Source organism: Paroedura picta, chromosome 2, assembly GCF_049243985.1.
Source record: "Paroedura picta isolate Pp20150507F chromosome 2, Ppicta_v3.0, whole genome shotgun sequence".
Taxonomy (NCBI): Eukaryota; Metazoa; Chordata; class Lepidosauria; order Squamata; family Gekkonidae; genus Paroedura; species Paroedura picta.
The window spans coordinates 131700406-131722516 of NC_135370.1; the positions used below are offsets into that span (position 1 = coordinate 131700406).

The 22111-nt window shown below is 42.7% G+C and overlaps 1 protein-coding gene across 3 annotated transcripts in view; it reads left to right on the top strand.

Annotated features, from left to right (window-relative positions):
• SPTBN5 (spectrin beta, non-erythrocytic 5) overlaps positions 1-22111 on the top strand; it is a 147606-nt gene that overhangs the window by 101209 nt on the left and 24286 nt on the right. For all 3 annotated transcript variants that reach the window (XM_077322780.1, XM_077322781.1, XM_077322782.1), the window contains 14 exons: positions 700-790; positions 1985-2131; positions 2661-2798; positions 4765-5021; positions 6235-6421; positions 7369-7581; positions 8710-8906; positions 9079-9283; positions 9924-10118; positions 11347-11502; positions 15079-15296; positions 17315-17504; positions 20201-20377; positions 20697-20801. In XM_077322780.1, coding sequence (XP_077178895.1) covers positions 700-790; positions 1985-2131; positions 2661-2798; positions 4765-5021; positions 6235-6421; positions 7369-7581; positions 8710-8906; positions 9079-9283; positions 9924-10118; positions 11347-11502; positions 15079-15296; positions 17315-17504; positions 20201-20377; positions 20697-20801 — 2476 coding nt within the window. The remainder of the gene's footprint in view (positions 1-699; positions 791-1984; positions 2132-2660; positions 2799-4764; positions 5022-6234; positions 6422-7368; positions 7582-8709; positions 8907-9078; positions 9284-9923; positions 10119-11346; positions 11503-15078; positions 15297-17314; positions 17505-20200; positions 20378-20696; positions 20802-22111) is intronic.

Sequence of the window (22111 nt, forward strand, 5' to 3'; positions counted from 1 at the left end):
TGGGTTATTTATTTAAATGTACATTATAGTCTGTCTTTCTCACTGACTCGCAAGCCAGATTACTAAATGTACATCAATGCAGGGAATGCATCCAAAAAAAAACAGTGTAATAGAATTGGGGTTGCAGAAAGCTGAAACCATAGCATAAGTATTTACAGGATATTAATAAACAATGCAGAAGTTACTTAGCAGAGTAATATAATCATCATTATAGTTATTTTAGGATGCCCTGCTTCAGGTATCCCTGCCTTCTGAGATTAGGTGGGTGGCAACCTGGGAGACCACCTCCTCACTAATGGCACCAAGACATTGAAACTCTCTCCTGTGGGAGATTTATCAGTCCCCTTCTGTTGCCATCTTCCACCAACAGATGAAGCCTTTTTTGGCCTTCCCTCACTCATCCCTGCTACCTAAGCAATATTCCCACTGGTTTTTTTTAAATGTCTTTGTATGCATTTTAGTTCTCTTTTTAAAAGTTTTAATGTTGTCTGATTTTGGGGGGAAGGGTGGTTGCCAAATGTGATTTTATTATGTATGTTTTAATTTGCCAGTTCATGTAAGGACAAAATAACAGTACATAAATTTTGTAAATAAATACATAAAAGTAATAGATGGTATGTACTATGCACATAGGTATCTCCTTTTCTCCTATTAAAGCCTCTTCTTGAACCATTCTGTTGTCAACATTTCCTATTGCAGAAAGCAGAAACTTCTGGAAACTGCTTCAGCTCGCAAGCATCTGCTGAAAGAATCAAGTCTGCTGCAAAGCTTTCTGCACAGCTCCTTTCAGGTATCAACGTATTCAGCTTGATTTACTTTGCAAAAAATATGATTGAGGTTTGAATTTACTTTGGTCAAAGCGCCTGTTTTATGCTGAGTTGTGCCTGTTTTTTTAATCTCATCAAAGCCTGGCTTACAGTTCAAAATGAGATGCATGGTGAGCAGTTTTGCATCTGCACAGTGACAATATTTGTCAAAGTAGTGAGCCAGGTGCTCGTTTTGATTACTATGCTCCCACTTATCAAGGGATGTCTCTTTTAAAAGAAGTTTTTGTTAGGCTATAAGAATGGCACAGTTAATGACATTCATCATTTGGTAAAGAAGGTAGGAGGGGCACACAAAATATATAAAGTATAACAATTGAGAACAAAGCATCATGCATAATAACATCAGGCCACAAAACAATATAATCACAGAATAACAGAAGAAGAAGGATTGGTTCTTATATGCCGCTTTTCTCTACCCGAAGGAGTCTCAAAGTGGCTTTCAGTCACCTTCCCTTTCCTCTCCCCACAACAGACACCCTGTGAGGTGGGTGAAGCTGAGAGAGCCCTGATATCACTGCTCAATCAGAACAATTTTATCAGTGCCATGGGGAGCCCAAGGTCACCCACCTGGCTGCATGTGGGGGAGTGCAGAATTGAACCCAGCATGCCAGATTAGAAGTCCGCACTCCTAACCACTACATCAAGCTGGCTCTATTTTCATTATTTTTGCAGTAATTTCCAAGAAGCTGCAAGCTTTCAAAACCTCAATCCAAGTCAAAGTATATCATGGCCAGCCATCTCCTATCTGTATGGGGATTCAAGTCATTTCTGAAAAATAGAGGACCTGCCACTGAAGAAATATTGGCAATTGAAAATGGGTGATATCTGAAAACAGTTCTGGCAGAAATCCTGGTGAAACAAATATAAACCAAGGAAAGAAGGGACATTGTTTGTTTGAACATCTGTTTATTGACACTTTACACCATTGGGATAGGTCTCTCTTCTTTCTGCTTTGTTGTTAACACAAGACCATCCTCTTTTTGATTCTTCATTACTTTTTAATTCATTTTACACATGCCTCCCTACAGCAGTTTCATGCCAAATGACATGCATGACATTTCAGTTATAGAACTCCAGGGCCCCTATGAAAGAGATGAGCTGAAGAGAATGCCTGACTTCCCCCCCCCCCATTTCATTGTATTCTCTTCTCTCCCAAGATGGCAGCATGGATGAATGAAAAAAACACTGTTGCATTGGATGAGAGCTGGAGGGACCCGAGCAACCTTCCAGCTAAAGTACAAAAGCACCAGACTTTCCATGCAGAGATCGCAGCCAGCAGAAATGACCTAGATCGGATCCAAGCAGTAAGTGATCTCAATTAGCATCATATTGAGGCCAGTATGACCTCAGTCTGTCTGAGGGGATCCTCCCCAGAAGTCTGGAGCCAAAAGAAGGGAATTTGCAGCCTGCCCCCTGGCCAGAAGTCTTATCATTAGGGAATTTAACTATGAATTGAAAGTGAAATAATCCTATTTAAAGGTGTTAACTTTTAAAGATTTAGCTCAGGCAAAGTGCCTTTTGATATTTCAAAGGTTGGCGGATATATGTCACCCATGTGAGCCGAAACAGAAGGATGGGAGGTGGGAATGAGAGTATTATTATAAATTGAGGAACAAAACTCCCTACCGATTCAATTGTGTGTGTAAAAGGTGTGAGGGCTCTGGCTCATGGTTCATGCCACAATAAATTGTTTAGCTTGTAAGGTGACACAAGATTCTATTGTATTGGATATTTAAAAAACCTAAATTAGCTACCATCCTGGAAACTATTCATACACAATTCATTTTGAGTAAGAAGCAAACAAGCAGAAGTTTAACTCTTTCTTTGCTACAGGAAGGAAAGAAGATGCTCCAAGAGGGACATTATGCCCCTGACGTCATCCAATCCAGGCTGCAGGAATTAGAGGACCTTTGGTATGAGTTACTGGAAAACTGCCATGAAAAGGGAAGAAAGATGCAGGATGCCTGCAAGGTATAGCAAAGCTGTTACAGGGAAATTTCTCATAGCATAATTTCTAGTGACAATGACTCTAGAGTCCCACCTGTCTGTTTCATTCATTAAGGGACCACTGCCTGTTTGTTGAAGTTTTAACTGCAAAGATGAACAACAGAAGCTTAGTGGAGGGAACTGGCCCAGTGTCTCCTGGTAAATTCATATGCATACAAGGATTTGAACCTAGGTCTTCTATATTAGGTTTGTTTTTGCTAGAGCTGAATTCATGATCAAAACTAGCTGTAATTTTACTTAAATAACAGTGCTGCTTGCTCGGAAAACAAATTATATAAACCTTAATCAAGCTAAAGTTAACCGTGAACAAATCCCATAGAAGCGACAGAGATTAAATTAGCCATGGGTAACTTCTGTTATTGAGCTATTTGGGGCATCAATCATGAAAGCATTTTGTCTGAAATGGAGATGAAATAAAGGATATCATAAGAATATAAGAAGAGCCCTGTTGGATCATACCAGCAGGTCATCTAGTCCAGCATCCTGTCCCACACAGTGGCCCACCAGGCCCCCTGGAGGGCCAGCAGCAGGGCATAAAGGCTGATGTTGCCTCCTGGCCCTGGAGTGCAGAAGTTTAGTGCCTCTGCAAGTGGAAGTCCCCCTCAGTCACTGTGGGTAGTAGCTAGCCATTGACAGATTCATCCTCCACGAATCTGTCTAATCTCCCTTTAAAGCTGTTTATTCCTGTGTCTATTGCCAATCACATGGACTTTTTCACAGAGAGATTTCTGCTGAACAATCTGGATTGTGCAAAAAGAAGTATTTATTTTCTCCAAGTTGTTCATGTTTTTAAACCAGAACTAGAACCCTAGCATCCTCTAAAGTTCTTGCATAAATTCTTCATGTTTACTAGAAAATGTTATTATTGATTAATTAGGGCAAGGAGCTCTATTGTTAGATTGTTTTTATTTGTTTTACAATGTTTGGGGTTTTTTTATTCATTATATGTAAACCGCCACGAGGCAGCATCACTGGGAGTGGTGGTTGCTTTAGGATGTTTAGGGCTGATCCTGCGCAGAGCAGGGGGTTGGACTAGATGTCCTGTTTGGCCCTTCCAACTCTATGATTCTATGGTATATAAATATAAATAAATAAATAAATAAATAATAAGCTCATTTTTAATGAAAATCCTCATCTGAGAACTGCAATGCTCATTCATTTTAGTTTTTGGATGCTCAAAAATATACAAAAGAAATGTTCATTGTGATCACTAAAAACACTATTTGGATATTCAGGCGTATGAGTATTCTAGCTTACATCAGTCTAAAATCAGGAATGAGTCTTGTTTGCCATGGGATTTCTTCATCCCTTCCCTTCTCAGTGTTTCTGCTAAAATGTATGTGAACTAGTCACTAACTGGATCAAGCCAGTTAATCTCTGTAGCTGAAGCTGCTATCTGGTGATGAGGTCATCAGTAGTCCTGGCTGTCTAAATTGTGTGTTCCATTGTCTGCTGCTTCCCAGTAAATCAAAGGACAAATGAACAACTTGCTAAATACATTGGGAGGATCACTGATCGGAATGAGGTTGTGGCGTGGAGCTCGGCTTCTTGCCTTTGCAGTGTACTCCTCACACCAAAGTCTGTCCTTGGGGCTGGGTGATATTTTGCCTCCTGGGCATTCTCATCTGAGTTTTTGAATTTTATTTATGGAAGAACTTGCAACATAATTTCTGCTGATTTGCTCTGGAGCTGCCACCCTCAACAACACAGTCTAATCCACATCCCTGATCCTCAGGAGTAGGTTTTCAAGGGGCGTGGAAGAAAGAAGGAAGAATACATTCTGTTCATTGGATCAAAACTTTAATTATTCCTCTATAAAGATCACCTTAATGATTAAACATACTTTTTTAAACAAGTAGAAAGCTATCACAAGAAAAACATGATATTCCTGTTTGGACTATGAATCTTTTCCCCTTTCCTCTGGCCATAGGCTCTGCATTTCCTCTGTAATGTGGATGATGTGGAAAAATATCTGGAAGATCTAGAAAGTGAGCTGAATGTACCAAAAAACAGCCATGACTACCTGGTTTTGAATGATCTTCTAAAGAAACAGGAGGCATTAGAAGAAGACTTTACAGGTTGCAAAGACCAACTACAAGAGTTTATAAAGACAGCACAAGAATTCCAACAGGAGAAGAATTTTATGGCAGATGAAATAGAAGACAGGGTAGACCATGTGGTGCATAGGTACATGAGTAATTGTCCTTTATTTGCTGTCAAGTCTCAGCCAACCTATGGCAACTCCATAGAGCAGCATTTCTCAGGGTTTTTTTAAACTTTTGAGAAACTCCTGAAACATTCTTCAGCAGAGGCACAATTGTGCAGAATATGGTTGGGAAGCATAGCTATGTAATCATCCACCCAGGGCCCTTCCTTTTCCCCACCTCTTCCATTTGGGGAGGGAAGGGGAGGGTGGGTCAGCATGCCCATACATGGTCATATCATACAATAAATGTTTAACACATTTTATAAATATGTATAAAAATTAACTCCCACCCATTTGGGAAACCCTCCCAGGGCTATCAAGAAGCCCCAGGGTTTGATGAAACCCTGTCTGAGAAAGCCTGCCACAGAGTTTTCAAAATCAGACAAATTCAGAGGTGTTTTGCCACTGTCTTCCTCTGCATAGCAACCCTTGGCAGTCCATCATCCAAGAACAAGTCCTGAGCGGCCCTGCTCAGCTTCTGGGATGTGACAAAACTGAGGTAGCCTAGGCTATCTCTGTCAGGGTTTTTCTAAAGATATTCTACATTTCCTCCATTGTCACTGTGAAGAAATGCCTTCTCCCCAATATTTCAATTACTGTTCTCTTTCCATGAACCCAGCTGCATACTGGTAGGTGACAGATAGGAAAGGGGTTGAATAACGGAGCTGTTAAGTTCCCAGACAGCGCATTCAAGCTCTTGGTTGGGCTAGAGAGCGGTCAAAGCAGTACAGTGGCTTATTCACTCACATACATGTTTTGTCTTGCTACCTGAAGGGGCAGCAAAGAAGCTTGCCATACCAAAAGCAAGTTAGCTCTAAACAGTGACAGGGCTGCCCTGCAATTACTAGCAGGTGGTGCAACAACTAGCTGAAGCTAATGAAGGGCAACAGAGGTGCAGAGTGCTAGACATATGACTTCAGCTTTCAGGAAATACTCTAAGAGTCATTAGTGCCAGTTGGTGGTTACCCTCTTTGTCTTTGGCAGCCCTGGGGTGTGGTGGTGAGGGTGTGGTGGTTCCAAGCAGTGACATAGGATGGCCATGAAGGTTTTCTGACCTCCCAGGGGCTAACCAGAAGGAGCAGGAGTGGCTTCTGAGTCTGTTCGTTCCCAGTCTCCCACCCTTTCTTTTTATCAGCATTCTATCTCTAGCTATATTTGGGTATTCTGAAATGAGAGTTCATTTTAAATCCACAGGTACAAAAATCTTAGAGAGCCTTTGCGAGAACAAGGTGAATGCTTGGAAGCTAGCCGGCTGCACTATCAGTTCCTCCAAGATGTCACTGAGGAGTTGGCCTGGATTCGTGAGAAGCTTCCACTAGCATCCACTAGAGACTATGGCCAGTCTCTTGCAATTGTTCAGAGTTTGCAGGGAAAACTCCAGGTAAGGTAACTCAAAACTTCTGTTGACATAGCAGAAGGTGGAGAAGAGTGATGAGAGTTCTCTTTCACTTTTCCATCTGCTGATTTTATACCAAAGAATAGTTTGAAAGCTCAAAACAAATAATACCACTTACCCCATGTTCCAAGAAAGTAAACTGTTGCTGTTAGGACTTCTATGTGACAGGTCTTGTCCATAGTTGCCTGCTTAGGGACTGGAGGACAGGTAAGTTGTGAGCTGTAAGCCTCATGCCAGAGATGGAAGTAAAGAGCCTATCCTCTCTAACCACCCCCACCTCACTCCACAGCCTTTATATTTTCATCCCAGCACCCAAGCAGGCTATCAGGTTCTTGACAGTGTGCATAGTGGTCATTTCAGTTAATAAATGTGGCAGGCAGCCAAGATCACATGGAATCTTGAGAATTCTCTGTGTGATCTGTTTCCATATTACATTTGTCTTCAAATTATTATTTTTAGTTCTAGTGATATGTGAAGTTCCGCAGGGCTTGCAAAAAGGAGCTCTTCCGCCAGGCATTTGGCTGAGACCAGACGTAATCAACAGCGACCGAAGGGCCCCTGCTCCCCCCGCCCCCCCCCAGAATTCCACCAATATGCTCTGGACCTGTTTGTAGTGTTGCACTGTTGTATTGTTTATATTGTTTATAATGTTACATTGTTATATGGTTACAACTATTAGTTATTATTATTGTAAGGTTATTCACATGTTTTTACAGACCGTTTTATGTATTGTTCTTCGTTCTTATGTAAACCGCCCTGAGCCTCTGGGGAGGGCGGTATATAAATATAATAAATAAATAAATAAAATAAATTATTCAATGTTGCATCTTCTCCATTGTTAAAAACTATGTATCTTGCAATATAGCCAGTTGAACAGGATAGCAACATTTTAAAATAATGAAAATATTATTTTCTCCTTTTTTATGTTTTAGAATTTGGAGAATGAAATTAATAGCCATGATCCTTTAACTAAAGCAGTTATCAGCACTGGACGGAAATTGGTGAAGGGAGGGCACTCTGCCTCACAAGACATCAAGGAAAAGGTGAAAGAATTGGAAATTGCCTCAGAAAACCTGAAGGGTGAGGTTCAGGAGAGAAGGAGGAGGCTCATGCAATCCTATGAAAACCAACACTTCCTTACAGAGGTAAAACATGGCAGAAAAGACTTGTTTAGTTTCCATATGTTTGGAAAAACGACTGTTTCTAGGAAATGCTAAATACTGGTAGAAACTGAAGCAAAATTTAAAACATTCTCCCTCTCCAGCTTCTTTTTGTTTCTAATACAAATATTGAGCTAACTTAAAGGGCACTACATTGAAATGTGAACTCCACACATCTGAAAAGCCTGATTCCACTGTGAGTTGGATTCGAATAATTTGGAATTCTGCTTCTGCTTACAACACTCTTGCCCTCCTGCTAGCTAGCTGGTCTCCCCTTGATGTTCTGCATCAAGCTGATTTCCCATTAAGGGAATGCCTGTCTCTATCAAGAGTGAGCTGCTTTCTCCTTTTTGTATTTAAGAAGGCAGTGGGAGATTGCCACAGAATGCAGTCAATCTACTCATTGAGGAACAACTTTACTTATGAACACCAAGCACCCAAAATATCAGAGGAACATTGAGGAAATTTTACCTAGCACTAGTTCAGTTCTGCTACATACTTTAAGTCTGTACATGCTTAAAAACTTTAATGGTTATTCTGTCTCCTGAGGAAAATGTAAGAACTATAGTTCCCATGAAGGTACTGGTGCAAAGTGCTGTCAAGTCACAGCTGACTTACAGTGACCCCAGAGGGTTTTCAAGACAGAGACAATCAGAGTAGTTTTCTATGCCTACTTCTGCATAGCAACCCTGGACTTCCTAGGTAATTTCACATCCAAATACTAACTAGGGCTAACAAGATTGGGCTAACCTTGGCCATCCAGTCTGCACATGTAGGATAATGCATTATCAATGTGCTTCTGTAGCTGGATTTCCCTGTGCAAAACAGGAAAATCTACTTCTCAAGTGCACTGAAAGTGCATTGACCACTGTGTGCAGAATAGGCACTGGCGAGGGCTAAAAATCATTAGCTATGTATTTTCAGCATTGTAACCAAACTACTGTTCCCAAGACACTTGGGGGAAAAGGCCATGGCTTTTGGTACAAACCCTAATAGAAATTTGAAGTATCTATCTACCATCTGCTTTACCAGGCCTTAGTAGATGTGTCTCCCTGATAGATGCATTTCTGCCTGTGTAGCTTCTCTGTTTCTCTTTCACTACATTTCTTCCAGCTTTTGGAAGTGGAATCCTGGTTGGCAGAGAAGGTACTTGTCCTGGACCTCCCAGATTATGGACAGGATGAAGAATCTACTCGAGCACTGCTTCGTAAAGTAGACGCTGTCAAGCTTGACCTAGAGGGATTTGAGTCCCGAATTGAAAAGTTGAAGGAAACAGGAAATTGCCTCTTGACTTGTGACAATCCAGATAGGTATGAAAGTGGGAAACTGACTGTGGATGTTTTTTTTTTTTAATTGAAGCTTCAGAGGAAGAGCAAAACTGGGAAACCAAACTCTGCCCTTATCACTAACCCCAATATGTTTGTGTATCCCCACTATGCCTATCAAAAGAGACATTGTTAATTCTGTTTTTTTTTATAACAGCTCAACTATCCTTCCCAAGCTCCAGGCTATTCTAGAAGAATATAACTGTCTCTTAACAGAAGTTGAGACCCAAATTAAAGTTCTGCAGGAGCAATTTCAACTACACCAATTTGAGAGGGAAGTCCAGTTGGTAGAAGTCTGGCTTTTGAGCAAACGGAGCATGGCTGAATCAGACAACTATGGGCAGGATTTGGAAGATGTTGAGGTAAAACAGAGTTTGGTGTTTTCTAGATTCTGACTTTATTGGGCCACTGTAGGGCTAGCTCAAACTAGTGAATTTCCATGCAATCGTTCTGTGTTCCCTACACTGTAGACTCCAAGGTGGACTGCAGAGGTAGCACCTCCCTTTGCAGCATGTCTGAGGTGGCAGCAACATGAAAGAAGTCACATGATGGTTCACATCACACCCCTGCAAGTTCTAAGACAGGCTGCAGAGGAAGAAAATGTGCAGCCTGCTTTGGACCGCTGGGGGCAATAACACCAGAACAGGAGGCATTAGCAAGCCTCACTCCTCTCACAGTGTTTTCACCCACCAGTCTGGGGCTTCAAGCAGTCGTTTGGATCACTTGGACATTCTTCATGGTTACTTTTAGCATTTATGAATAATAATAGGATAACCAGATTTTACCATGGCACTTTCCTCTAAAAAATGCCAGCAACCTTTCTTCTATCCATTTGCAGAATTGGAGGGAGAAAATTGCCACATGTACTCTCAGAATGACTATATTACTGTTTTAAAATTCAAATATATTTAAAATAATAAAATTCAAATACTGCTAGTTCCTATATCTTCAACATGACGGTAATGGGACCTTACAAAATAATTCCTTTCTTCCATCCTACAGATTTTGGAGCAAAAATTTGAAGATTTTAAAAAGGAGATAGAATCTCTGGGGTATGCCAAGGTTCTTCTAATAAATAAGTTGGCATCACACCTCAGGAGTCAGTGCTGCAGCCAAATAAGTCACGTTGAGAAGAGAGCCCAACTGGTCAATACTACATGGGAGAGGTTGTATCAAGCCACCCAGATGAGGGCAGAGGTAAGAACGTAAGCCTGCCTGATATCCTGTTTGATTTGATGGACCGATGCTGAATGAAATTAGCTGTGTGCTGTGAGCACGTTCATAGCTGAATGTCAGGCTGAACAGGCTAACAAGGACCTCTGTGTCATGCACAGTAGTAGCTCACGTATTTGTTTTGTGGCAGTTCCTGCAATTATGTGTCAAGGCCTCTCTTCACATGTCAGCTCCAATTAATGCTACTTTAAGTAACATTCACAATGGAAGTGTTTCACACATTCAGTTTGTTTGTTGTGTCCCCCATGGGATCCGAAATAGCTTACAATAGAAAAAAAAAGTATTAGAAAAAATAGGCAAGCAAACAAGAGAAGGAAGGGGAGGGTTTCATTCTTATGAGGAAACCTCCCTCGCCCACACACACACCAAATATTCTCTCTCTCTCTCTCTCTCTCTCAGGAGCCTTTGGGCTCACTGATGCCTCAAATAGCTGTCGCACAGGAGAACCAAATTTAGCTAAATGTTTTTCAACTGTTGTTAGCCAACTAGGAGGCTCTTCCCCAGTTCCTCCCTTTCATTTATCCGTGTGATCCTATACAGGGAGATGATTTCATATATCATTATTATCCCACTTCTCAGCCCATAGAAATGGTTTTGGGGAAGGAGTTTCTCAGGTGACTTTTTCATGCCCTCCCTCTTGATGGTCTCATTGATGACAGATGGTAAATGATTAGGAGCCCTTCAACTGCACCTGTATCAGGCACAGTGGTGATGCTCTTGGTTGCTTCATGCCCTCGAACTGATGGGTCTTATTTAGGAAAATGTACAAGGGAAGAGTCAGGGTGACTTACAGTGCAATTCTAATTGAAAGCAATCTTGGTGCAGTGGTTAAGAATGGTGGCCTTTAATTTGAAGAGGCAAGTTTGATTCCCCGTACTCCCTCCACATATAGCCAACTGGGTGACCTTAAGTTAGTCACAGTTCTCTCAGAGCTCTCTCAGCACCATCTGCTTCACATGGTGCTTGCTGTAGGAAGAGGAAGGGTAGGCAATTGTAAGCAGCTTTGAGACCCCTTCAGGGTAGTGAAAACCCAGCTCTTCTTCTTCTAAGTACAGTTCTGCCCTTCTAAGACTTTTGAAGCCGTGAGCTTAGAAGATTGAGGACTGCTACAACACATGGTATTCTAATTCTGTGTGACTCCTGTTTGTTTTACTTCTGCTGGCTTCAGTGTCTTATCTTCTTTTTGCCTCAGCATCTCAGAGCAGCTCGGGAGGTGCACCAGTATGATCGTGATGTGGATGACCTGAAGGGATGGATTCAGGAGAAACAGGCTATTGTGGACAGGGAAGAGTATGGCTATGACTTGTCAAGAGTGCAGACCCTCCTTAGCCAGCATGAAAGATTGGAGGTGAGTGGAACCAAGTGCTTTGAAATGCCTTCATGAATAAAACCAACTTGCATTTTGCTGTATGAAAGGCCAAACTGTGTTTTTGCTGCTGCTGGCTTTCCTACTCACTTTAGGGCAGTGGTCCCCAACCTGCGGGCCGTGGCCCGGTGCCAGGCCGTGAAGGCCATGGCGCCGGGCCACGGCTCCCTCTCCCTGCCCCCCCCCCCCGCAGTAAAAAACTTCCCAGGCCGCAAGCTTGTGGCCCGGGAAGCTTCTTACTGCGGGAGGGCGGGGAGAGGGAATCAGGGCCGGGCCGTGCCTCGCGCATGCGCGGCCTGTGCGGGCGCGGCCCGATGCGCGGGCCTGGACCACGGGCGCGGCCCGATGCGCGGCCATGGTCCGCGCGGGCGTGGCCCGATGCCCTGCCGGTCCCCAGCCTCAGAAAGGTTGGGGACCACTGCTTTAGGGGACATTTAGGCTGTAATCCTAAGCAAGGTCCATTTAGTCTGATGGAACTTACTCTTGAGTAAACATGCTTCTGTATGCATTGTTACAAACTGCCCCTCTTTCTACACCTTACAAAGTCCTATTGTTTTGTCAGGGAATATGCAGTGGGAGTTTTGGCTTTCCAAATGCACATCAGCTGTTTACAACCACAACACACAAAAGCAGCTTTAGCTTTCATCTCAAGCACACAATTTTCATGTTCTCATACAACCACATCAGAAGTCTATGTTGTCTCTGTTGAGAAAATTTACATGAAATCATACAATTGCAAATCCATGGGGCTGGCAACCCCTGGAAGACTTTAGAGAGCAATGACTCACTAAAATGGCATCTGAGTACATCATTATGACATGTCTGCCTGCATAACTGGAAGCAATGGTACCATGTCAATGACTGCCCTAGGATTCACCTACTCACCTCTCTGAGGGCTTGTAAGCTCAGAACTTAAACTTCACAGCTGCCTGAAACCACTTCAGAGAATCACAGAATCATAGAGTTGGAAGGGGCCATACAGGCCATCTAGTCCAACCCCCTGCTCAACACAGGATCAGCCCTAAGCATCCTAAAGCATCCATGATCCAGCAAACCTGTTACTTGGTCAAAAAAGGAAACCAGGTTGGTCTGACAGGACCTGTTGGAGACAAATGAATGCTGACTTCCTTGGATCACCAAATTGTCCTCCAGATGTTTGCAGATCGCTCCCTTTAATATCTGCTCCGTTATCTTACCCACAACAGAGGTCAGACTCACTGGGCTGCAGTTTCCCAGGTCATCCTTCCTCCCTTTTTTAAAGATCGGAATAACGTTTGCTCTCTTCAAGTCCTCCGGGACATCTCCAGTCCTTAAAGCGTTCTTGTGTGCTTCTCTTAAAGAGACAGCTACTCACATATCTTGTCTATACCTCCTGTGAGTCTGGTATGGAGGAAGTTCAATTTATAGAATCATAGAATCATAGAGTTGGAAGGGTCCGTACAGGCCATCTAGTCCAACCCCCTGCTCAACGCAGGATCAGCCCTAAGCATCCTAAAGCATCCAAGAAAAGTGTATATCCAACCTTTGCTTGAAGACTGCCAGTGAGGGTGAGCTCACCACCTCCTTAGGCAGCCTATTCCATTGCTGAACTACTCTGACTGTGAATTTTGTTTTCCTGATATCTAGCCTATATCGTTGTACTTGTAGTTTAAACGCATTACTGTGTGTCCTCTCCTCTGCAGCCAACGGAAACAGCATCCTACCCTCCTCCAAGGCCCATTATGCACGGCCGCCGAAACGGCGATTTCGGGTCACGTGGAAAACGCGGAGGGGGAAGACGCGACGCATACCGGTTATGCACGGGGCGGGGCGCGGCGCGACGGCGGCAAAACCCAGAGTAACCGATTATGCACGCGCCGATCCGGGCGCCGCTTCTGGTTGCGCCCCGCTCAGCCGGAAGCTGCGCTTTCTTCCGCGTTTGACTGACGCGGCTTTTTCGGCGGCATGCACCGAAGCTGCAGCCGGTTGCAGCCGGCTCCGTGCGTTATCCGTGATTTTAGTCGCCGCCATTCCACCCCGAATGTGCGCTAAAACCCCCGTGCATAATGGGTCCAAGTGAGAACCTTTCAAATACTTAAAGAGGACTATCATGTCCCCTCTCAACCTCCTTTTCTCCAGGCTGAACATTCCCAAGTCCCTCAACCTATCTTCATAGGGCTTGGTCCCTTGGCCCCAGATCATCTTCATCGCTCTCCTCTGTACCCTTTCAATTTTATCTACGTCCCTCTTGAAGTGAGGCCTCCAGAACTGCACACAGTACTCCAGGTGTGGTCTGACCAGTGCCATTTGCCTTTTTTACCGCTGCATCACACTGCCTGCTCATGTTTAGTTTACAATCCAAAGTACCCCAAGGTCTTGTTCACACAGTGTTACCTAGAAGCGTATCCCCCATCCAGTAGGCATGCTTTTCATTTTTCTGACCCAGATGCAGAACTTTACACTTATCTTTATTAAATTGCATCTTGTTCTCATTTGCCCATTTTTCCATTGTGTTCAGATCTCGTTGAACTCTGTCTCTATCTTCCGGAGTATTTGCCAGTCCTCCCAATTTGGTGTCATCTGCAAACTTGATGAGCAGTCCCTCCACTCCCTCATCTAGATCATTAATAAATATGTTAAAAAGTACCGGGCCGAGCACTGAGCCCTGAGGTACCCCGCTACTCACCTCCCTCCTGTCTAATGAAACACCATTGACAACAACTCTTTGAGTGCGGTTCTCTAACCAATTCCCTATCCACCTAACTATCTGAAAATCCAGATTGCAGCCCTTTAATTTATCCATCAGAACATCATGGGGAACCTTATCAAAAGCTTTATTAAAATCCAAGTAAATGACATCAACCGAATTTCCATGATCCAGCAAACCTGTTACTTGGTCAAAAAAGGAAACCAGGTTGGTCTGACAGGACTGCTTCTGTATTTATTTACTTCACATAGAAGAGCTGGTTTTTTTTGTACCCTACTTTTCAGTACCCAAAGGAGTCTTGAAGCTGCTTACAATTGCCCACCTTCCTCTCCCCACAACAGACACCCTGAGGTAGGTGGGGTTGAGAGATCTCTGAGAAAACTGGCCCAAGGTCACCCAGCTGGCTGCATGTGGAGAAGGAGTGGGAATCAAACCCGGTTCTCTAGATTAGAGCTCTCTGCTCTTAACTGCTACATGGTGTCCTCAGTGGGGACCTCAGATAGCTTGCAACATTCACCACATCTCTACTTTGTTCTCTCAACCCCGTGAGGCTGGTTAAGGAAGTGTATGACTAGCTCGATGTCATCTAGCAAGATTCCATGGCACAAGTGGGGTCTCCCAGATCCTGGTTTGACGTTCTGACCACTATTGGTACTTTCTCTCTTGTTCTTTATTTCCTCACTGGCTGTAACTGTGTACAGGTAACTAAATGTATTTTTAAATCAATTTGCAGATTCATTCAACAGTCTAAAAGATTCATGTGAATTTACAAACAGCCTGATAGTAATAAATAAATAAGCCTCCTGAAGATTTTTATTTGGCTGGTGCTGGTGATTAGGAAGGATTTCTCCCTGATCCTTTATGTGTTCCAGAGGGAGATAATAGCCATTGCAAAAGAATTGGAAAGGATTCGAGGAGAAGCTTGGCATCTTGGTGGATTGTACCCTTATCCCAGAGACAACATGATGAGTAGACTTTCAGAAGTGGATGAATGTTGGGAAAATCTAAATAAGAGGTCTTCAGAAAGGAAACAGAAGCTGCTGCAGGCAGAACAAGTCCACATCTACTTTGACAATTGCAGAGAATGGATGTATGTATAAATGAATCTTTCCTTTATAGTATGAAGATTTATTAATTGATATATATTTATTTTATTTATAGCCTCCCTTTCTTGTTGAGCCTCAAGCCAGATTACAAAACATCACTTAAAACAATGGAGTAAAACAGTACAATAACCCATAAGCAAGGCAATAAGGCTGGATTCCAAATTAGAAAACAATACAGTTAAAAACAGTGTAAGACATGCCCCCAGCTGGGTAGTCCAGGTTGACTAGACTTCATTAAATCTCAGAAGCTAAGCAGGGTTGGCTCTTTTCAATGCTTGGAAGGGAGAACACTAAGGAATGCCAGCATCATGATGGGGAGGCAGGCAACGGCAAACCACCTCTGATCATCTCTTGCCTTGTAAACCCCACTGGGTCTCCCATAAGTGAGCTGTGACTTGATGGCAAAAAAAGAGACTTATTATAAACAATGCAAAAATGGATTACAAATATAAAACAATAAAACTGGGATAATGAATAAATATTGCAATAAATTGCAATCCTATTCCCTTTATAATAGCCCCTCCCTGAACAATTTCTTAGCTATATTAGCATAATAATAGTAAATCTGAAAAGTGGTGAAGGGATATCAGTCCTTGATCCTTTCCAATCCATTTTCAGGCCTGATCATGGGGTAGAATTGGCTCTAAGTCACCCTTAAAGATGATCTCCAGAGGAAACTGGAGCTAGGCAGGCCAGTGCAGCTGATCCTTTTAAATCTCATGGCAGTATTCAACATGGTCAATCATGGACTACTTGCCCATCACCTAGTTGACATAGGAATATAGGGCACTGCCTTGAAATGACTACATTCCTCCTTCCACAGCTGTAGGTTGGTGGCAGGGGAGAGTACCTCCTAGCGGTATGCCATAACTATGGTGCACTGCAGGGAGCAATTCTCTCCCTAATGTTATTCAACATCTACATGCCCACTCACACAGTTAATCTGCAGTTTTGGACGAGGATGTCACCAATATGCAGCTGACACCCAGCTATACCTGTTAATGGATGACCATCCATCGAAATCCTTGAAAGCACTGAGCTGTTGCCTGGAAATAGTGACAAAATGGCTCAAGTAGATTTGTCACTCTTTATTGTGCTTCACATCAGGGAGCAACCAGAGGCATGACCGCATGGAGGGAGAAACACACGACAGTTTAGCTAGCATTGTCCCACTCTTGCACCCGCCCTCCCCTCTCCATTTCCTGCTGGTGATAATTTTTTAAAAAAACAGCACAGCCCACGTGGCTGCAGGACTGCAAAGCTATATTCCCCAAGTTAAAATAAAATGTTCTGTTCATTGTCCTTGTCTGTTTTGGGATCGAGCAGCCGAGACACATCCCCATTTGTGTTTTCTGGAGTTTGGGTTTTAACAGGGAAAGGGGGAGAGCATGTGATGAAGCAGCCTTCTCCTGATCAGTTACGCATTTGTGCTCCTTATTTTTAAGCCTTCCTGTTCACACAAAATCACTCATCAGGTCCAGTTACCATGGTCAGCCTCTCACAAATCTATCCAAATGTAAATAGAGACCAAAACACCAAGAATCCCAAAGGGGGGGGTGCTTTATTGTTGTGGCATTTCTCCATAGCAATGCTGAACTGTTAATTAAAAAAAAATGCTCGTGTTGTGGTGCTACTGCATAATTTCGGGGGCTCGGGGAAGGAAGTTTGAGTCCCCGAAACAGCTGGGATCAGTGGCTTGTGATAACTGAGAAGCTGAGGAGTAGGGGGAGAAGTTCACTTTGTTTTTCCTTGCTACCTTGTTAGGAGGCAAAAAGCAGTGGTGAAAAAGCTAGAGGGGTCTCCCATCAGGAAGCTTGCAAACTTACAGCTTCCAACCATGCGTTTGTAAGCAGGAGGCGGTGGGAGTTTCACCTCCATTTAGAAACAGTATATGTCACAGATTATTTGCTATGTGCCCCTCCTATGTCTGCATTAGTAAAGTGTCATTTTAATTTTTGGGCTATATTGGCATTCAGTTCTTCCCTTTTGATGACTCCTTCAGGGCCTGGGCCAACGAGATGCATGCCCTGATTACATCTGAGATGCTGACAAATGATCTTCTTGGTGCTGAGCTGCTTATTAAGCGGCATGAAGAGTACAAGCATGATATAGACAAGCAGTGGCTGAAATATGAAGAGCTGCAGGAATCAGGAAGAAGCTTGGTGAAGGATGGAAATTTTATGTCCATGCAGGTAATCCGAGGATGAGAGTTAGACCAGAATAAAATCAGTGGTGTAAGGGACCAGTGCACACCCAATGTGGCCAGTCTCTTGACTGACTGGGAACAGGTCATAGGATCACAAAACCTTTTCTCCAGTATCAAATTGTAACCACACTTGATTTTCTTCTGCATTATTTATGATGTGAGTATACATTTATTATTGGCTTCAAGTCAGAAGATGAGAGAATCTAGGTCAATTTTCTTCTTCACCACAAGGATTGCACTGAGTGTCCTTCGCTATACCCCCCTTCTATATCTAGATAAGACTTCCATAGAAATCAAAAACAAATGAACACGTGTGTGATCTAAAAGCAAGACAGAAATGCAGCAGGATACTGAACGAATGGATCAGACTAAGGCTCCTGAGTGCTTCACCCAACATGTGGTCCTTCACACATGATTATGAAAAATAGAAGCTACCCATGGCCTTGGAATCTATGTAACTTCATACGCTGACCTTTACAATGATACTCCACTTGATTTACATATGATGTGTAAGGAGATCAGGATACCATGGGGGTACATACATCTTTTAAAATTTGTTTGTGATCCAGTTGCTGCTTTTAATTTGATTCTCTGTTCATTGAAAACAATACAATATTTCTATTTTTTAAAAATTAAAAGATTAAAAATAATTAGGGACTGCTGGATACATGAACAGGTGGATTTCTCTTGTCTTATAAGAATCCAATATGAAATCTTGGAATCACTTGGCAGCCTAGGAATACAATTATGTTATTAGGATTCACACTTATGAGCAGTGGGCTGAATGAAACACATTGTTCAAATCCATTCCAATCTAGTACAGGCCTGGTTATGGGACTGAAATGGGTTTGATCACCTTGGTGGACGACATTTCTTGGGAAATGGACAGTGGGAGTACAACCCTGTTAATTCTCTTGCCCCCTTGGTGGCTTTCATTTCCATTGATTGTCTTTCAGAACTGGGACTGACAGGCAGTGTTCTGTAGTAGTTCTGATCCTACTTGAAGGGCAGATTTCAGTGTGTGTTGCTTGGGGGGTTTCTGCTCTTCCCCTTTGCCTTTGGCCAACAGGGTTCCCCAAGATTCCATGTTGGAACCCTCCTCCACCCTGTCATCTCCTGCTGCCTCATCTCAATGGCAGCCACATTTATAGCTTGAGGGTTTTCCTATATTGAGGCCTTCTATTGAATAAACAGGTGCCATTGGTGGCTGGGGTGCCATTTACCATCTTCAGATGGTGCAGCCCTTCCTAGGCCGAAAAGAATCTGGCCATTGTGGTGCATGCCTTGAGTATATGTATAGTAGATTACTGCAATAATGGTCTTCACATTCCTACATGAATGTGGTTCTCCCCACCCCTGTGGTTAGCTTAAGGAAAAAACACCTGGAAGCTCAGAATGTTTTTGAGTTGTTCTGGAGGGGACATGAAATTGTAGTGGGCAGATGGCAGATAAAGGAGTGTTTAGCATGGAAGGGAAAGGATGAGGAGGCTTTGGAAGGCTAGAAGACCACAGGGCCAACAAGGTGTAAGCAGGGCAGGAGATAGTAGCTAAGCAGGGGTGAACTCTACTGATATATAGGTAAGGTGTCATGAAGTAAGGGAGAAATTAAGTCATAGTCTGGCTGTCCTGAAAAAGAGATCCTATTGTCTTATGTTTGTGGTAGAAGATGGTTTAATTAATTATGTCCTGTGTGTAAGGCCTCAGTCACAGAATAGCCTTGATTAGGGAGTGCCAGAGTTCTCATAGGAATTAGGCTAGTTCTTTTTGCAATCATACTATTGCACATAGTTTGATTACAAATTTTTGATTAGATAATAAGAATAGATTCTTTCTGTGCCTTTGACCATACAAGGTCTGATGATGCAAATTTTTATTTCTGGTAAGAGTATGTCTTTGGATAACAGGAACATAAAACGTCTTCTCATGGACATTATTATGTATGATGGTAGTTGCGGCTGATAGATATTACTGCTTAGTCAGAACAGTTTTATTAGTGCTGTAGCAAGCCCAAGGTTACCCAGCTGGCTGCATGTGGGGGAGCGGGGAATCAAACCCAGCTCACTAGATTAAAATTCTGCGCTCCTAACCTACACCAAGTTAGCTCTGGAGTCTCACTGGAAAGAAATGCCATATCCTCTGAACCTCTGCCCAGAAAGGATGTCATATCATCTGCAGCAATCTAGGAATTTCCCCAGTCTTTATTAATTTTACCATAGAAATTGGAGTAATTCCTAGAGCATCACAGAGGATTTGACATCACATTTCCTGAAATTCTACCGTTTCCAGGCACCACTCTTAAAATCTCCTGGTATTTGTTGACACAAGGCTGGCAAACCTGTGTTTGTAGGCACAGCTAGCTTGATGGTAACATAATCATGGAGTAACATTTTATAGTAAGACCTATTGTGCCATTTCATTACTCTACTTTCAGGTTGTTGGTAAGGCCTTTTTATTTAGTCAGGCTTTTTTCCCCTTGGTGTATACTTTTTAAAATATTTACAATATATTACCTTGGATATCTTTCAAAAGCTGATATATAAACAGATATCATAACCTTACTGTTCAAAATTAAATGGCTTCAACAATTTTTCTGGAAAGAGACCATAAAATCAGTCTCCTAGTCCACAAATGCCTTTACCTTTTCTCCTCATTTAATAGAAATCTTTGGATTTATTCCTATAGATTGAACAGAAATGCTCTGAATTATTGGAGCTGATGAGCAAAGTGAAGGAGTCTTGGGACACGAGGAAGGAGCTGTACAAGGAAAACTGGGAGATCCAGTTACTGCAAAGGGAGCTGGACCAAGCTGAAGCTTGGCTGACTGCCAGAGAAGGTTTTCTGTCAGATCCTAGCTATGGGGTGAGTAAGGACAGCAGAAATGCTGAAACAGTCAGCTACATGAGCAGAGAGATTGGCCTAGAAATTGCCCATGCAAACAATGAAAGCCTATCCTGCTACCTGCCTTTCATTGATAGAAACCAACTCTAGCAATAATGCTGTAGCTGCCCAGCAATATTATGATGCCTTCCTTTACATGATGTGGAAAGACACACATAACTCATCAATTTCAAAAGAAGTTTGTTAGCTCATCCCTTTAGTTTTACTTTGAAGAATTTCAGAGCTATTTTCGCCACATGACATTTATATGTTGACTGCCTCTACTCCTTTGCTTACCTAGCATTCTATCTCTGATGTCGAACAACTATTGAAAAAGCATCAAGATTTTGAAAAGATGCTGGAGGCCCAAGAGGAGAAATTTGCCCAGCTGAATAAAAAGACAAAGGTGATGTGGCAAAAAAAAAAAAAAATTGAAAAATGGGCAAATGAGAACAAGATGCAATTTAATAAAGATAAGTGTAAAGTTCTGCATCTGGGTAAGAAAAATGAAAACCATGCCTACTGGATGGGGGATACGCTTCTAGGTAGCACTGTGTGTGAACGAGACCTTGGGGTACTTGTGGATTGTAAACTAAACATGAGCAGGCAGTGTGATGCAGCGGTAAAAAAGGCGAATGCCATTTTGGGCTGTATCAACAGAGGCATCACATCAAAATCACAAGATGTCATAGTCCCATTGTATACGGCACTGGTCAGACCACACATGGAGTACTGTGTGCAGTTCTGGAAGCCTCACTTCAAGAAGGACGTAGATAAAATTGAAAGGGTACAGAGGAGAGCGACGAGGATGATCTGTGGCCAAGGGACCACCTGTGAAGACAGGTTGAGGGACTTGGGAATGTTCAGCCTGGAGAAAAGGAGGTTGAGAGGGGACACGATAGCCCTCTTTAAGTATTTGAAAGGTTGTCACTTGGAGGAGGGCAGGATGCGGTTCCCGTTGGCTGCAGAGGAAAGTATGCGCACTAATGGGTTTAAACTAAAAGTACAACGATATAGGCTAGATATCAGGAAAAAAATGTTCACTGTCAGAGTAGTTCAGCAGTGGAATAGGCTGCCTAAGGAGGTGGTGAGCTCCCCCTCACTGGCAGTCTTCAAGCAAAGGTTGAATACACACTTTTCTTGGATGCTTTAAGATGCTTAGGGCTGATCCTCCGTTGAGCAGGGGGTTGGACTAGATGGCCTTTATGGCCCCTTCCAACTCTATGATTCTAAAAGCTGATGGAATCTTATTGAAGGCAGATTTATTGTGGCACAAAAATATAGTTTCAAAGCTGCTTTTTACATTTTGATCTCTTTGCTTGTAACAGTTTCCTAGTGGTTTTTTTTAAAGAAGGAAAGAGGGTTTTTAGTGGGGGAGGATATGAAGAAAACAGTGGAGGGAGAGGAGAGAGATTAAAACTTCTTCTGTAAATAAACTCTACAACGGATTCTCCCTTCATAGCATTCTGGATGCATGTTTAGAAGAGTCAAGTATACCAGAACCTTGTGCAGAGAAAGCTGCTTGGAGATTCATTGGGGGTGGGGGAGGCCAACATAGAAATGGCTAAGTATCAAGTCTTTTTCCACTTCTCTGTTTAAAGTTCTCTGCTTAAAGTCCTTTCCAAAGGTGCTTTGCTCTTTTTTATTTTAAATATGGGGATTCTGTTATATCTGTTATTCTCTGCGAACTCAGATTATATAAGAGCTAGGTAAGTG